General features: G+C 39.5%; 1 protein-coding gene across 1 annotated transcript; it reads left to right on the forward strand.

The window, feature by feature from the left end:
- Nucleotides 1–1,670: 1,670 nt before the first annotated feature.
- Nucleotides 1,671–16,604, forward strand: CLUL1 (clusterin-like 1 (retinal)). The gene is made up of 9 exons (XM_009334188.1): nucleotides 1,671–1,758; nucleotides 2,684–2,793; nucleotides 4,102–4,250; nucleotides 7,409–7,576; nucleotides 9,530–9,974; nucleotides 11,229–11,366; nucleotides 12,883–13,097; nucleotides 14,225–14,395; nucleotides 16,211–16,604. The coding sequence occupies exons 2-8, from the start codon at nucleotides 2,691–2,693 to the stop codon at nucleotides 14,390–14,392; spliced, it is 1,386 nt and encodes a 461-aa protein (XP_009332463.1). The 5' UTR covers nucleotides 1,671–1,758; nucleotides 2,684–2,690; the 3' UTR covers nucleotides 14,393–14,395; nucleotides 16,211–16,604.
- The last annotated feature ends 1,089 nt before the right edge of the window (nucleotides 16,605–17,693 follow it).

The following is a 17,693-nucleotide window of genomic DNA, read 5'->3' on the forward strand; positions in this document are numbered from 1 at the left end:
TTGACCGGAGACCCACAGAAGCCTTCAGAAGACGGGCAATTCTGAAAATAAGCAGTGAGATCTGTGCCAGAGGCAGCCTCCAGCCTCTCCACCCTGTGGCAGGAGTGCTGTTCTCCCTCCCTGCAGGGCTGAGACCGCCTGCTTTCTTGCAAATTCTTGTGAACTATGGGTGATGTGTTGAAACTGCCCTTTTTACTCTGGATCAAGTAAAGCTTTCTCTATATCAAGTCAGGTCCAGAAAGGCCAGCAGTAACTTTTGCTATTAAATGAATATTAGCAAAGATAAATGCCAAAAATGAGGGGTAAACCCTTGCAGTGAAAGATTGAAGTCTTTGTTAGGACTCATTACACATGTAGGCTAACAACACACATTTCACAAGTGTCTGTAATAGATTGTCTTCCTTTGTGCAAATGTATTTTCCATTTACTCTCTATCCTGAGCCAAGCATGAGGCCCAGAGAGAGAGCCTGCCCCTTTTACTTCAGCCCAAGCCCCAGGGGTGCTTAACAAACAGTCTGGCCAGGGGATTGCGAAGTCTGCAAGGGTGCCTGCTCAGAATTGCCACAAAAGAGAACTTGAAAGGTTTTGTGTACTAATGAGTCTTGGTCAAGGAGTTAGCAGCATTTCAGTGAGCCAGCGATTCATATATATTAAACCAAAAAAACATATTCCCCTTCCCTCCATCATTTTCAGAAAATAAGAGTGGAGCTATCTTAATTTGTAATGCAAATTGAGGACTTGCAGTGCCCATTAGAGCTAACGGGTCCTCCACTCTTCCTGAGAATGTGTTTAAAAATAAAACCCTCAAATCTCTTGCCTAAACAGCATTAATCATGCTAGATCTTAACCATCAATCATCAATTGGCTTTTATGAACTATGAGGTAAACAAAAAAGAATGGGACGTTTTAAAACTGCTGTTAGAGACCGTGAGCTACAGACATCTACTTTCCCCGTCTCCTCTTTGACTTCAAGGGAGTATTATTGCTGAACATCACAAGGTGGGATATGACTTGCTAACAATACTTGCTTATATTTTATATCAAGCATCTGTTAGTATTTAAATATCTCGTTTCAAAGTATCCAAAACTTCATGCAGGTCAGATCCCAGACATATTTTGCACATATGGATTAACTGAGGAAAATCATTAATAGGGCAACCCCCCCAAACATTAGCAAGTATAATGATGTACAAAATGCCAAAATTTGCTTATCTCATTTCAGACTCTACTCATATGCCAGCCTGCATCTGGAGTCTTCATTTTTTTTCGATTTCTGTATCTTCAGAAGGTATATGAAGAAGGCCATTACGTAATTCGGTGGTTTTTTATAGCAAACTAAAACTACACTGAAGAGATTAAATGTTGGAAGCTATTTTTAGCCAAACTAATTGTAACAATTTCACTAAGAACATATGCTGCAGATGTCTCCTAAGGTAAAAAGCAAGACGACCGAAGAGCTAGTAAGACGAAAGGCTACCAACTACAGAAAAATAGCAGATCCAAATTACATTAAATTATGCAATTCTGCCCAACGCTCCCCCTAGTGGTTTTGCCCAGAGAGATGAGCATGAAGTCCCATACATGCAAAATCCTCCAGCCTAATGACAAAACGTCCACTTAATAGGATTAAGTACCTTCTCATCAGATAAGTAGAACATGGCAAAATCCCTGACACTCCCAGCAATTAGATCAGAACACAGCCTGACCCCTTCCTGACGCGGGGAGCAATTTTGCAGAGGAGGTGTTTCAGTATTAATGGTAAATATGTTGGGGTTTTTTTTTACTTTTCTTTGGTAATGGGTTTGTATTTCTTTGCAAAGTTAATTGGTCTTTCGCTATAAATGTAAAGGTACAATATGCAAGTAACTATAGAAGTAAATCCAGGCTATAAATAAATCCAGGCTCTTAATTTACATATGCACTTGCAGCTGATAACTGCATCTCCAAAAAGGCTATGCTGGCTAACAAGAAGGTACTTAAATACTGTGTTCACTTAATCAGATGAGAACTATAAAGTATAGTTGCATGATTTCTAAAAAATAAACCTTTCTCCTCTAACTGCTCTTGGGAGGGAAATAAAGCAAATGGCATTTCTTTCCCTTATTTTGTAGGAATTTATGTCAATTGCTGATGTATTTGTTTACAAAACTGATCTAATAATTGCCAATTTCTTGGCACACCTATTACTGTGTCTGCTATATTAAGTATTATCCTGAAGTACAATGAAAGGAATTGCATGTTTGGAGATAAGGAAGGGAACAACATTCTAGAAATTTCCCTTTTAAAATTTGGCAATAATGTTTAGCATGGATGCATTTATAATATGAACTAAGAACATAGTGTGAGATCAGTAATTAGTGTGTTTCACAAGGTAGAAAAGGGACAGACTGAGCTGCATAAGCTTTTGGGTTTTTATATGTATGTCCTGATTCTGTTACAATACTGTGCAAACTCAGTGGAATTAATCTAGTTAGTCTGAATAGATAATTACAAATGAGGTCAAGATTCTTACCCATGTGTTTTCACTAACAATAGCATTTAGGTGCATGTTATAGATCTCAGAAACCATAGTTAAAGTCAAAATTAATGGGAACTTGTATAATACTTAGTAAACATTACACCTAGGCATTTGAGCATCATGAAGATGCTTACATCTAACTGCACTGACCTGCTTCTTTAACAGAAAGAACATGAAGTCCTCTTGGCTATTTATAGTATACCTGCTATGGCTGAATGGTCATCAGTGTGCACCGACAAGGCAGGACGAAATGAATCTCCGGGAAAACCTGAAGCGTATGTATGCTTTTCTTACCAGGGGTGTGCTGGAAGCCCCTGGGCCCAGGTCTCCAGTCTCCCGGTGCATTTTGACTTCCACACTCGCTGGCATCAAGAGGATCCGCTTTCATGTGTGGAGCTTAGAAACCATCATATAGCTGACTACATGCATCCACACACACACAACAGGGAGATAAAAGCAACCAGGATGAGAAAGTAAAGGGATTAACAGATAAGCATCCCCTTACAAAAAAGTATTTACAGCATTTTTAGAGGTTATTTGGTCCCTCATAGATCACTAGAATATAAACTGAACCCAAAATTCAATTCAACAGATTTTGAATTATTTTGTTTAAATAATCTTTGAAAATGTTTATTCTACAATTATATACTTTGCTGGAAAAGATGGTTATTACAAATAATCGAAATAAAATGACTTAATTTAGAAAAAAGCAGCTATTCTGCATATACTCACCTTTAAGCATGGCTTTATTTTGTGGATCGGAATCCCAAGAGGATCAGCCATGAAATATTCCTTTGCTTCAGCCTACGTTAATAATATTTCTGTAACAAACAAAAAGTTAGGAGACAGGAAGAAAGATATAAAGGAAGAAATGACTGACGTGCTTTTGGCAGTCTCAGGGTGATGTGTTCTTTACTTGTTTTGTATAGCTCCAGTGATATCCAGGGTGTTTCTGCAAAGTGAACAAATAAAGATAAAGGATAGGCAATCATGCAGAGCTTCAGGGTGCAATATGTGGGCCAACCCGGGCTTTCGCCAAAACTCTATGATCTAGACTTCACAGAAGTCTAGAGATTGTATTTTTATGACAGCAGGTTGAAGGCACCTGTAATCTACATTTTCAAAATGTAAATGGAAGGTGTCACAGGCTGCTGTCAGATCAAAGATAAGTATACAAGTTATGTCATTAGAAAACTGATGAGTAATCCTTGGAGACATCCAAAACCCAGGATGAGGTCCTGAGCAACCTGCTCCAGTTGACCCTGCTTTGAGTGGGGTGCTTGGACTCAATGATGTCCAGAGGTGCCTTCCAGCCTCAACTGTTCTGAGATTCAGCGATCATCAGTGGGACAGCCGAGTATATAGCTTGAGTTACACACAGCTGATCACTGGCAAAGGCTCTGGGCCAGATTCTCATCTCATGGAAATTGTCTTGGCTCTGTGTTATTCAACATTCACCGTCTCAAGATTTGGCTCTGCAACTGTAGGGAAAAAATATTTCATTCTCCTTTGTCATCAGTGCATGACAATTTGTGATAGTGTTAAAATCTGATTAAGTCACTGTATAATTTGGCTTTTTTTAGTATTATCTGAAGTTGGAGAGAAATATGTAGATGAAGAGGTAAAGAAAGCTTTGATTGGTATTAAGCAGATGAAAACTATGATGAAAAGAAATGAAGATAAGCACGTAGATCTGATGAAAACCTTGAAGAAGAGCAGTGAAGAAAAACAGGTAACTGAAGTGCATCTGGGTTTTTTTGTTTGTACTTTTGTTAAGTTGTGGCTATTTTTAATCAAAGATGAGGCAGGCTGTACATGGATTTAGCCTACCTCCTGGAAGTAGTACAGCATGCCATTGTGCTCAGGCCAATAAGCAACCCAGAAAGGATCCCTTGGTGTCTCCCCTTTTCTGGGAAGAATGTAAACCACATTGTATGTACACTCTGAGCAGCATACATCTCTGTATGTGGTCACAGGATTGACAGGAAATCTTCTGCCCCTTTCTCTCACTAGCAGAAGAAAACTCTCATGGCACCTCTATAGAGGTTCTCACTGCCTGTCTCCTGGAAGCAGGAGTTGGGCCAAAGACATCCTTTACTAGCCTATCAGGAACCTGGATGTTCACATTTCAGAAGAAGTCAAAACATTAGTTTATATTTGCCGATTTCTTAAGAAAGAGCTTGCCTGCTGGCAGGACCCTGGCAGACTGAGGCTTCAACCCTGAGGGAAGCTTTCAGACTGTGCTGGAATAAAGCACTGAAGAAGAACACCGCCTGCCTCACTGGTGCCTCTTCCAGTGCGCGGTCCTTTTGAAAGCTAGAGGTGAAGCTTCCGTCTTACCTCAGAAATAACAGCTTTCTAACTGAGTGGCATACTGTTAGTGATTCCCTGTGGCTGAATGTCTAAGCTATTTCTCAAATGAAACTGAAAGAGTGAGCACTAGACAAAATACAGCTGAGTTACCACTAGACAGCAAGTTACCTTCTCTCAGCCCATCCCGGTTGCAAGGTGAAACACGTTATCTGACACAACCTTCCTTGAGATTTGAGCTCTCTCATTTCATTCTGCAGTTGGGAGGTAACCAGCAGCAGCCTAAGCATAGTCAAACTGATGGTGACCACCATGTGAAGATACAGAAGTTCTGCAGTAAGAGGAGACATTAATGTCTGTACGTGGACTTGAGAATATGGACACACATAATGCTGTATGTGGACTCAAACATTACTTTGGAGAGAGAACATGAGTTTTCTAACATCCAGAAGCCAGAGCTGCTGCAACAGCAATGTGTTGAATAAAGTATCGCACTTAGTGCTTATTTCTAGAAATCCCCTGCTTCACTGAATTCACACCAAGGCAACTGCAAGCAACTGTATAAAGGTGTTTTGTGCAGAAGGTCCAGCAGCTCTGCCCTGCATGTCTTTATGTACCTCAGACCACAAGATGTTTCCCAGCTTGCTTTACAAACTTCAGATCTTCAGAAAAATATCAAAGCCACAAATGATAATGTGCTCTAGAGAAAGTACAGGGGATCAGGGGAATTTCCAATGTCCTAGTGCAATGCCTAGGCTCAGAGTCATGTGCTCAGATGATCCTGAGAAATAGAGATTACTGTATATTTTAAAAAATAGAAAGATCCTAACTATTGCTTTCAATGAAGTTGAAGGAAAATTCCCTCTTGGCCCAACATCTGGTAGTTAGTTTAAAGTTGTTGTGGCTTAACCTCAGTCGGCAACTGAGCACCACACAGCCGCTCGCTCACTCCTCCTCCCCGCCCCCTAATAATAATAATAATAATAATAATTGAGATAAAAACAGTTTAATAATTGAAATAAAATAATGATAACAATAATAATAATAATGTAATAATAATAATAATAATAATTACACAAAGCAAGTGATGCGCAGTACAATTGCTCCCCACCCGCCAACCAATGCCCAGCCAGGCCCCAAGCAGCGGCCCCCCCGGCCAGCTTTCCCCAGTTAATGTACTGAGCATGACGTCACATGGTATGGAATGTCCCTTTGGCCAGTTTGGCTGTGCCCCCTCCCAGCTTCTTGTGCACCTCCAGCCTTCTCAGTCGGTAGAGCATGGGAAGCTGAAAAGTCCTTGACTAGTCTAAGCATTACCTACCAACAACTAAAACATCGGTGTGTTATCATCAACTTTGTTCCCATCCTAAATCCAAAGCACAGCACTGTACCAGCTACTAGGAAGAAAATTAACTCTATCCCTGCCGAAACCAGGACAAAAGTATTTGTATCAGCAAGCCAAAAAGTACTTGATAGCTTTCTAACAACTTTAGGAACACCAGTCCCATGTTCTACGCAGTTTTTAGCTCTTACTGGATGATTTAATTTATACAGAACTTACATCCACTGTGAGAGTTCATAAAACACTGAACAAATGTATTAGAAAGATCAGAAAATAAACATACTATGAAGACCACAGTTACTGTCTCCACCAAGCACATTCTGACAGAAGTTTTCTTTTCTGTGAGCCTCTTCCCTACTGAAATGCTGCCAGAAAGGAATAAGACTGACCAATTAAAAGGTTTCTGTCATACCTAGGAACAACTTGGAACATTGTTTGGAAACCTAAACTATTAAAATGTCTTGTACTTGCAGGAAGAAATTAATGATGTGCAATCTACTTCAATAGGAAGAACTCTTCTGTCTTTCCATTGCCAAGTCTATTCTAAAATGCTGCTTCAGATCTGCTCAGCTTTGTGCTCTACCTGATGGAAGAATGATCCAGTAAATAGAAGCAGCATTGTAAAATGCATCTTGTTTCCCTTCACTATGGAAGGAGTGCCTCACACTTCCACAAGAGCAGGAAGGAACCCCCTCACTACAGTCATTTGATTAGTACAATCCCAAACAGAGGAACTGCTATACTTTTACATATTTCTGCGTTAGAGAAAGAATTTATGTGTAGCAAGGACCTAGCCTCATGAAATCTCAGTCCCTTAAAGAAAAGAGCAAAGCAACAAAAAAGGGCTATTTGTGGAACAGATGAATACTGCAGATATGATATGGAGAAAAAATTATACGAATTGAGCACATGACCTTGTGAGAGGCTGAATGCTTCTTGCATAGAAAGACGTGTGGTTTTTTCAAAACCTCAAAGACCCAGGTAGACTGTAGAGATCCGTCTTGTTTTGTAGGCTGTGCCCTCTGAGAGAATGACTTCAGAAAAACCCTATAAGGAAAAGTTTTTCAATTTTCAGTTCCCTCCATATGTGACTGCAGCTGAGAAGACAACCTACCCTAATGGTTAGGGATTAGCAAAAAAAGGAACCAAAATAGCCAAAATGAGTGATCAACACTGGGATAAGTATTTAGAATATTAATCTGAAAATAGCCCTCAACTGATTCTTTTCTCTTACTTAGCAAGCCTTGCGACTTATGGATGAAGTAAAGGAAAGATTAGAAGAAGAAGAAAGACAGTGTCAAGTATCCTTGAAAAATTTATGGGATGACTGTGAATCTTGTTTAGAAAGTACCTGCATGAGATACTATACAACTTGCAAACATGGTTTGTCGACATTTAGAAGAAAGGTAGGAAAAAATTTTGTTTCTGGGAAATACTCTTGAATTCACCTAACAGTTTTAGAGAGAGCACATCTTACTTTCTCAATACCCAGATCTGCCAGTTGTATCAGGTTACTAAAATTAATTTGATTTGGAGGGTCTGGAAATGTGAAGTTATATGGCAGAGATTACATGCAATTACATTCATTGAACACTGAGCCAAAATGAGTTCCATTGCACCCTGGCGTGACTCCATGGACACTGATTATTCCCCTGACTTCAACGGAGTCACTCCAGATACACAGTGTTGTCTCTCACAGTAGGACTTGCAATAAGAAACTCAATAACTGTTTGTGAAAAATACCACATAGATTCTTTATGGTCTATCTGAAAATCAGCAGAGTTAAAAGTGTAGATATAGTTAGCAAAATTCCATGGAGGAAAAAAATCACCTAGTTATACAACACCATTCTTTCCTATATTTATTTTATTTTAAATCTACTCTTTAAGTAACAAAATAGCTTTAAAATGCTTAACTGTTTTTTAACAAAGGACACTGCCAGCAAAGAAGATTCCCCTAATTCTACCAGAAAGAAAATATGCTTTCCTGGCTGGCACATTATTATTACAAGATTTAACAAAACTGTAAACACATTTTTTATTTGGGCATATGCTTTAAGTGCAGCTTAACAACCAAAACTGCACAATTACCGTTACTGAAATTTTAGCCAGATTACCTAGCTTTCACATCCTCAGGCACTGAAAAATATGGTAACTTAAAAATTAAATGTGGTGTGTTTCAGAAGGGGCACATTTTAGAGCAAAGCTGTTTAACATTTGTGCATATTCTTAAAATTATTCAGGTAAAAATGTGGAAGATATTAAATTTAAGACTACTGGTGATACTTTTGGCTTTTTAGATACCTCTCATGGATACCTCAAATCTATCTCTTGGACTTCCAAGAGTCTGTGGATGTCAGGCTGAAATTATTGCAGTAAAAGTTAGATACTGCACTGTCACTGTCTCTTTGACCCTCTTGGTAACCTCCTCAGTGAGCTATATGGTTTATTTGAAGCATTCAAAGTAAGAAATGTGCTGTGACCTAAATCGGTTTAAAAAAAGAGGACAAAGACGATAGCTGTGGCTGATGACACACAGGCAGCAGGGGCAATACTGGCTTAGGCTCTTCCTGCAGTGCTGTTTCACAATTCACCTTCCCTCTGAGCTGCACTAGCGGTCAGATACAGCAGCTGATCTGATTTAAAAAAAAAAAAGGTATATGTGTATGTATGTGTATGTGTATTTGTATGTGTATGTGTTCGGCAGGGTGTTTCTTAACGCTTACCAGTCTTCTACTGCCATGAAGTGCAGCTCCACAAAACATTGCACCTGCTCAGGCGAAGGTAGTGCGTTAAAAGACGGAGCAGGGAACCAGTGGCTGAGACCCAGGGACTGGGAATTCCGCAAAGCAGAGCTGACGCTCAGTCTCTTCCATCATCTAACCATGGACTCGGGGCCGCTGCTTCATTGATTTTAATGGGTTTCAGTTTGCACAAGCATGTGAGGACTTTGCCATTGGGTGAGAGAGTGTAGGGTGTTTACAGATCACAGTGAGAACAATGGCCTTCTGTTCCCTGCACTGCACATGAGTACCACAGATATGTTTCCAAGATAAAGTCCAAATTGTTTGTTGGAAGAAACCCAAACGCCGATACTAACTTTGAGCCTCCGCAGATTAAAGGCCAACTGGCAACCCTTTTACTCCAGATCTGATTTGGAGCTAATGATTTAGACTCAATGTACTTTCACTCTTTAGAGTCTAGTGTCTTAAATTACTTTGGAGAATATGCTGTGTTTGCAGTTATTAAGAAGGCATTGTTTCTATGGGTATCTGAAAGAGAAAAATTAGAGGAACTTCCCCGAGAGATGAAAAACTGGTAACTCGTCAGGCAGCTGATCTATCTTTTCCTTATACGCAGGTTGAAGATTTTTTGAGGAGAATACCTCCACTCATTTTTACTTTTCATGAGGATCAAGGAAAAGACGTCCAGTTTAATGAAAAGCCTGAGAAAGAGGATGCCCAGCTAGTAAAAATGGAAGATTTATTTACCCAGCTATTATCAGACATGGGCTCAATATTTGACAGAAGTGTCATTTTTTTCAAGCAGATGCAAAAAGAATTTGACCAGTCTTTTCAGACGTTTTTCATGTCTGATCTGGACTTGAATGAGTCCCCCAGCATGCCAGCTTTACCTGAGGACACCACCAGAAATGACGGCTCACAGAAAGGCTGGGGCATACCTGGCTTCTTACAGATAGTTTTTGATTTCAGTAAGATGGTGTTTGAAGGTGTCAGTGAGGTGATTACCGAAGTATTTGATGAATACAGAGATAATAGAAGAAATGTGCCAGAACAAGCCAAAGGCAAGTGTTAGAAAATGAAAATCAACTGCACTGCCAATGACATCAAACCCCTCGGGATTGCTAAACTATGGTTAATGATTCAGTTTGAGGTATGTTAGTGTGAGATACGGTATGGAAGCTCTGGAGGCTTGGTTAAACAGGCGTGGGTCAAGGATAACTTTATCGCTTAAATTAAAAGGCACAAATCACCTAGAAATCTCAAAGAAATGTCACAGGGGACTTACGTGTCCTACTGAGCCCGACTTTCATGGCAATTTTCAAAGCGTTTGCAGGAGTTCCTCAGGAGCGCTTGAATTCATGACGGATGCAGGTTTTCATAAGGCTGACTGACAGGTCTGATCTCAGCATTGTCAGGATATGATATGTATCATATCATATTGACATATCACCAATTCTAAAAAATCAGAGTAATTCTCCGACATGTCAAGGCATACCCCCGCCCTTGTCAAAAGACATTAAGGTCTGCCAGACAGCTGCAAGCCCTGTTCTAGGCTTCGTGTAGGCAGTGTGCCAGTCAAACACAGACCAGCCATCAGGTCTTCCAGGGACCAGAAAAATTCTGGGCATAACATTGGTTTCAGGTGATAACTCTCAATAGAGGAAACAACCCTTGGTCGACTTTTAGAACACAAATAAGCCTTATCCTTTGTATCTTACTAATGCAAATAGAAAAACAAGCATCATTCAAATACATGCTGGTGCCTATGTATAAGGAGATCACAGTAAGGACATGCCATAACTCTGAGTGGTAGGTGACATAACCACTATATGGTCATCAGGAAATATAAAGTTACGTGATTCTACAACAGCGTTTTTTTCATTTTTCCTGTACCATGACCCATGTTACCTCAGAAATGAGCTTTGGTACTGTGCTCTCATCTAGGTGTACGTGATTATGAAACATCTTGACTTCTAAGGGTCAAAAAGACCTTATCAGAACTCTCATGTTTTAGAAATAACATGTAATAATACAATTGTTTGGCTGTTAGTGGGGAATACACAATTACTATGCCTTCATAAGGGAATATACTATAGTGGCATGAATTCCTTGAAAGAAAACATGATTCGTATCTTCTCCTGACTTCTACTTTTTAATGTTTTATTCCTTTTTTTTTTTGGAGGGGGGGATTTATGCCAGATATTTTGGATTAAAGGCAAGAAATTATATTCTAGCACACAGAGTAGGTAACAAACGTATATTTATCAAGACCCTAAGCTTAATGGCAATCTAAAAATACTGTGACTTCATTCTAGATGCTGACAGAAGTGGCATGTTCTCAAAAATTGTGTCAGGGCACCGGAGGCCTCTGTGCCGGGAGCTTTGGGAGAACTCCTCTGGATGCCTGCAGTTTCATGAGAGATGTCAGAAATGTCAAGGCAATCTTTTGCATGGTAAATAGCTATTTTCCGATTTTTTTCTGTAATGCGTTGATCACTGGTTTGTAGATTTTGAGGCTGTCGTTCTCTGCTGTGCTGTTTCCATATTTTGGAATTAACATTCGGTCACTGAGTTTTTACTGCAACTACGGATACAAACACTGTTCCTCATTCCAGATTATTTCAGTTACATTTCCCCACTGTCTCCACAGAGTGTCAGTATAACTCAGTTGTTAATATACCGCTGGAGGTCCAAAGGTAAGTTCTACACTCCATAACGAAATACCTATACATTTTGTTAGAGTTGCCACCCTGCAGAGAAGCAAGAGGTCAGGCAGTAATCGATCCCGCCTGGGTGCAGAAGTGCTGAGCAGAAAGTGAGGAGAAGCTCAAACTCCTGACACTCGCTTCTGCAGACAACCAGACGTAAATCAGGTGGCACTCAGCTCCTCACAAGGAAAGCAAGCGCTGAAGAGCCTGCAGTTACTCTTCGTCGGACCATGTCAGCCAACAGGACTGATATGAAGGACAAAAAGGGAACTGCTTGTCAGTACGAAAGGAGATGGCAAAGCTCTGGCATGCACTCTCCACGGGCACCTGGAAAAAATTCAGACTGCATCACCTAGAACTGCTCTCGGGACTCCCGCTGCAGCATAATACATCTGTGTTTCCAGAATTATTTAGGTCTTAAAAGCCACAGAATATGCTTAAACCCAAAGGTCTGCAGAATATCTCCAGTGCGGCAAATATTAATGATCCAATGACACATTTTGAAAAGAATATCGGACCACCTCCATCTCACTAAAAATATCTTTTTGTCTACAACTGTGTATTACAGAGACAAATTTGAATCTGTGGTTACTGTACTGTCAGACTGAAGGTGTCCCTTGACAGTCCTATTTGACAGAGAATAAACTGACTTTTTCCATAGTAATTTTTGTATAGGTTTAATATAATGTTCTTGTTTAACATCTGTATTTTAGTAAAGAAAAAACCAGCAATCTTCAGTTCTGAATTCATGGCAGATGATACCAGTCAGATACTAATGTCTAGCTATTGTTAGATAAATATTAGGCCTTAACACTCAACAGGAATACTAACATACGTTACGGGCTTTTTTGTAATAACCTATATACTTGGAAGGATTGATAATGGAATATGAGCAATTAAAACAAAGGATAATGTATAAGGAGTTCATCAAGTTGCTATATGTAAAATCTACCAGTTCTTGTTTAGCATAACAGAAAATCCATTGCCATGAAGTATGATATAAACCTTAAAGTACTTCGTAAATCATCATAATACAGCAAATGGAATAATTAATCCATTTAGTCATTATAAGCCTACACTAAATCTATCAAAATAGGTCAGCAAGAATTACTCTTCTTTTTTTTAGCATTATTTAAACACCAACCCAAACCATGCCCCCTTCCTAGACTTTTTTACAGTTTTCTATACTTCAGATAGAAAAGACGAAGTACAAGACATACTGCTTTCCTTTAAGCTTTATGCTGGCTGTCTTTTCTAACAGATTGCCCAAACGTTCCCGAACTGCACACCAAGTTTGATGAAGCCTTTAAGCTGGTTAATCTCTCGGGGGAGCAGTATGAGCAGATTCTCCAGGTGGTTGAGCGTCATACAGAAGACACTTACTACTTGTTGAACAAAATGAAAGAAAGATTTGGGTGGGTGTCTGAGTTATCCAATATGACCATCGGACCAGAAAACATTTTCAATATAGTTAAGGTAAGGGTTATCTTCCGAAGGGATCTATTGCACAGTGCTGTCTTTGACCTAAGATTTGCTCATACTTACGCTCTTGGGGATTGTGGATGTTTGCACATGTGTAATGTTTGGTTTTTACAACACAAAGTTCCTACTCATCTTGAATTTATGCATGCTTGATAATCCCTCGATGAGCCGAAACTCCAGAGATTAGAAACTATTTGCCTCTAAATCCTTTTAGTCTGATGGATGGCTGACAGGCTAACCTGAATCACTGTCTGATGAGTAAATTGACACTAGCAGCTTCGACTGGCCTCAGATTACCTTCCCAGATAAATTTGACTGTACCAGTCAGTAACACATCCTTATTGGATGACTGAATATTAGCTATATGTCTATGTACCTATATATCCCAAAGCTCAAAGAAGGCAAATGTTATGCAGGTTGTTGCAGTGGAAGCTGCATATCGTTAACAGCATCTCTCAATATTCCAATAGATACATCATGATTAACTGTATCTCCCACACAAGAATATATCCAAGGTAAATTCAATCCATTTTCCTGGGCAAGGGACAAATCCTATTCTCCCTTCCAACTCAGAAATCCAATGTACTACTATTACTACAAAACTTTATACAAAATGATTGTGCAATCCACCAAAAATCACAAAGTCAGGAACAAGGGGACAGGCAATATTTAAGCACGCTTTCCCAACCGAGTCTGAGCCATCTGCTCTAGAAAAATAAAGCTACAGAACTAAGTCTGGCTTAGAAAAACACACAGGAATGAATAACTTCAGTCACACAACCTTTGCCTTGAAATTATTGGGACAACTCACACACAAGTTTTCATTAGGAGATCAGAAACTCTTTATTGATGTAGTTCATGGTATAAATATTAACATGCCGTTCTTTAATATGGTCTTGCAGTGCCATGTCAGCTCTTCCCACCGCCTACAATAAGCTTTGGCATAGATTCAGACACCCACTGTCTTTTCAGAAGAAAGTAATTTAAAGGAAGTAGACAAGTCTAAAACATTCCTCTATTTAATTTTCCCCTATTAAAGACAGTAGGCACAGTAGGTATAAACAAAACTGGAAGTACGCAGTAGTTTGTAGTGTCTAAGGTACTGATTTGTTCTCTTCTAGGTAGTACCTGGGGATCCCTCTGGTAAAAATGAAACCGTGGTAGACGTGAATATTCTGACTTCACCTACCTTCACCATTGAAGTTCCTCCCAACTTAGACCCAAGGAGTGCTGAATTCATTGAATACGTAGCTGGGAAAGCACTGCAACTATGTAAGCAGAATTTTTAAGTGGTAAGTTCATGCCTTCTCCTTTCATAGGGAACACAATTCTTCATAAGAGGTGTTTACATTGCAATAAACTTTAGTGGGAACAGGATTCAACATGATTCAGTCATGGTATATTCAAGACCGTCTCCTCAGAAACGACACATTGATTGAGAGACAAACACAAGCATTACGGAAAACAAAAACAAATGCTCAATGTTCTAGCCTGCAAAACACAGCCATGATGATACTGAAAGACTTGACTTATTTAACTGTGAAACCCTCAATCTTTAAGTAACATCTGGGATGAGGTAATGTGATGATAAATGATCCTTCAGAAAAGAATTGCCTCACAACCACAGTCTAGAGCCTTGGCATCGGAAACCATGTCTTTGTGTTCAGTAATCAGGAATGAACTGGAATTACCACTATTCATTATGTTTTTTATTTTAGGTGGTGTTTAAGAGCACACTCCTTATTATTTTTTATGATAAAGGACTGCAGAGCTAGAATCAGCATCAGGACTTGAAAGAGCTGTCTTACCACTACATTTTCCCATTAGCAGTGCTCTGCTCAGATTAAGTGTTAACAGTGTCTGCAGTTTGACTCGTAGAAACATGCACAGAAAGGTCCTTCTCATGGACTTGTAACCATTTTTGTAGAAAGGGCTCACAGAGGCCTCTCTCCATGCTTAAGAGATTTCCAGATGGGGAGGGAAGAACCAGGCGGAGAGGCAGGGGGAAAAAAACGCTTCATATTCTCTAACCCCACGGGGAATCTCCAGGAAAGACGGGGTGGTTTTAGGTGGCATCATGCTGCTGTGGGGCTAGCCAGCCACCCAGGGAAACCCAGGGGGCTCTGGGGTGCACAACTCTGGTGCCCTCCGACTCTCACAGTTGACTCTCCCAGGGGCCAGAGCCACAAGAGACGTGAGACCTACAGGCGAATCACTGCAGTGTCCCCCCAGTCTTCTGAGGAGGCACTAGATTTGGACATGGCTCCTCTTTAGGTCATGGGTGTCTGACACCCTCATCTCAGCAAATAGAGCATGACCTGAATGCACACAGAAGTCTCAGGAGGCACGTAAAAAGGATTCAACATTAACAAAGTATATGAAGAAAAGAAAATTTCAGCATTTTATATTGACTCTGGTTATACTTTTGAGGTCAGACTCACAGTTTTTAAATAGATGAAAGAAATCACTTCCACCAGAGAGGCTGAGGTGGGCTGCAGAATTTAGACAGAATATAGTAAGCCTCACCATGAACTTTGATTAGGTAAATATTGGTGAAATTTTATGTATATTATATTTAAAACAGAAACTTTTAAAAAGTATTTATAAACATATAAAATAAAATGTTCAGCACAGTTTCTCTACAGTTTTCCTTCAAAATTCTCTGTAATTTGTATGCAGTTATTGATGATATATACTATTCCAGATCATGTAAGACTAATCTTCAAGGCCTAATGTGACAATATTAATTTCCTTAGTCTGATTATGATTCTTAGCCTGAATCTTAGTCTGATTCTTCTGTGCAACGTATCTTGTGTAGCCATTTCATATCCGAGAAAAGTAAGTGGCATTAATTTCCAAATCACAGTACCATTTTATGTTCAGTTTCCACAACAGATTCAGGGTACATGTGATGAAAGCAAAGAGTTAAAACTCTGAAAGATCTACAAGAAGGGAAAAAGAGAAAAAAGATCTGTTTCAGTCTGGTTTTTGTGTCGTGTATGTTTCTACAGCAGGGCACTGATACATTCCCCGTATACTTATTTTTCTAACATCTTTTTCTCAGTCCAAACCCAAAATGTTTAATCAATGATTTTTTTTTCTCCTAGGAAAGAAGATGTGTGAAATCTTTCTTCCTGAAATCCAGTATATACTTGTCAGGTGAAATACCCCTAAGCTCAACATACAGCTAATTGTTAAATGACTATGGTTAAAATAGTTGCATATAAATAAAATTTTGCTTAGTAAATACTGTGACATATGAGCTAGCAACCGAAGACTGTAGAAATCTTTTAATTCAAAACCAAATTCAAATCCATTTTAATATTCATTTAGTTAAATAAAATGTTATTTATGTTGTAAATTAGGTAATCTCTGATAACCAGCTATGGCCCTGGTTATGCAAAGATTTAAGGAAATAATCAGCTGTAAGCATACAAATAATTCCTATTTGCATACTTAAATTCAAGCACATTCTTAAGCCTTTTCAAGATTGGTCCCTACAGATGTTGCACATTCAGCTAAGTCTGAATCAACTAGATTTCCATATGCATGTAGTATATTATTTTCCAATGAAAATGTTCCATTTCTTCTTCTAGTTGCTTTTGATGTTTATCATGTACATTAAATTACTTTTCTGAATATGCAGTAATGAGTAAGTCTTCTGCCTTTGGCATTTCTTGTAGTTCGCCTCTGGAGTCATAATTAACAGGGAATCCTTTATCAGAAAAGATGTTTGTTTTTTCCTAAATTATACACATTAGCTTGCAATGGTATTTGCAAATTATAATAAAGGTTAAGAACTGATATATCTCTCAGTTAGAAGCAGAGCTCTCGGTGATTTTGTTTCATTTGCTGCGCCTGGGATTTCTAAGCGTTTTTTGCACACAGTTATATTCACCATTTCCAACTGTATCTCTGCTAAATAAATTGTATTCATTCACAGTGCACAAAACCGCCTATATTAGACGTGAGTATAGAAAAATAACCATACCCTAATTATACCATACCTTTTCCTTTACTTCTATACATGCAAGTAAGTATACACATTCATACAAGAAAAAGGCCATTTTATTGTTATAGTGGGAAAGACACGTTTTCCTGCCTGCTGTAAGGAGAAGTAGCATTTTCTACTCCACAGCCTTCTGTTCCATTCAACCCCCATTATACATGCCGGTCTGGCAGGCTCCTAATCGTGAGAGATTAGCAGTCGTAACCCCTGTAATCACACCAGTTGTCAGAGAGTTGGGCTTCGTCTGAGAGATAAGTGACTCTTACAAAATGCTTGACTTATATACTAACAAAGAAGTATTCAGAGGGGAGTCTGTTTTGCCTAAGAGAGAGAGTACACCTAGGAAATTTTCGGAGGACACCACGTTGGGAGCAGAATGAGAAATAATGAAGTGTGGTTTGGCGCACAAATTTGGGTTAGGTGCTCGGGACAGCCCCCCGTCAGGGAGACAAGTCCCGCGCGGGGCCAGAGAGGGCGGCTGTGAAGGCGAGGAATTTTGCAAGGGCAGCAAAGGAACGGACGCAGGCCACCCGCCTCAGCGCCGCCGCGGGCCTTTCTTACGCCTCGCCTGACCTCCCCAG

Source organism: Pygoscelis adeliae, unplaced genomic scaffold (genome assembly GCF_000699105.1).
Source record: "Pygoscelis adeliae isolate BGI_AS28 unplaced genomic scaffold, ASM69910v1 Scaffold391, whole genome shotgun sequence".
Lineage (NCBI taxonomy): Eukaryota > Metazoa > Chordata > Aves > Sphenisciformes > Spheniscidae > Pygoscelis > Pygoscelis adeliae.

Coding starts and splice junctions, on each gene's coding strand:
- CLUL1 (XM_009334188.1), top strand. CDS start 2,691: ATGAAGTCCTCTTGGCTATTTATAGTATACCTGCTATGGCTGAATGGT. Junction 2,794..4,101: donor TCTCCGGGAAAACCTGAAGC/GTATGTATGCTT, acceptor GGCTTTTTTTAG/TATTATCTGAAGTTGGAGAG. Junction 4,251..7,408: donor AGAGCAGTGAAGAAAAACAG/GTAACTGAAGTG, acceptor TCTCTTACTTAG/CAAGCCTTGCGACTTATGGA.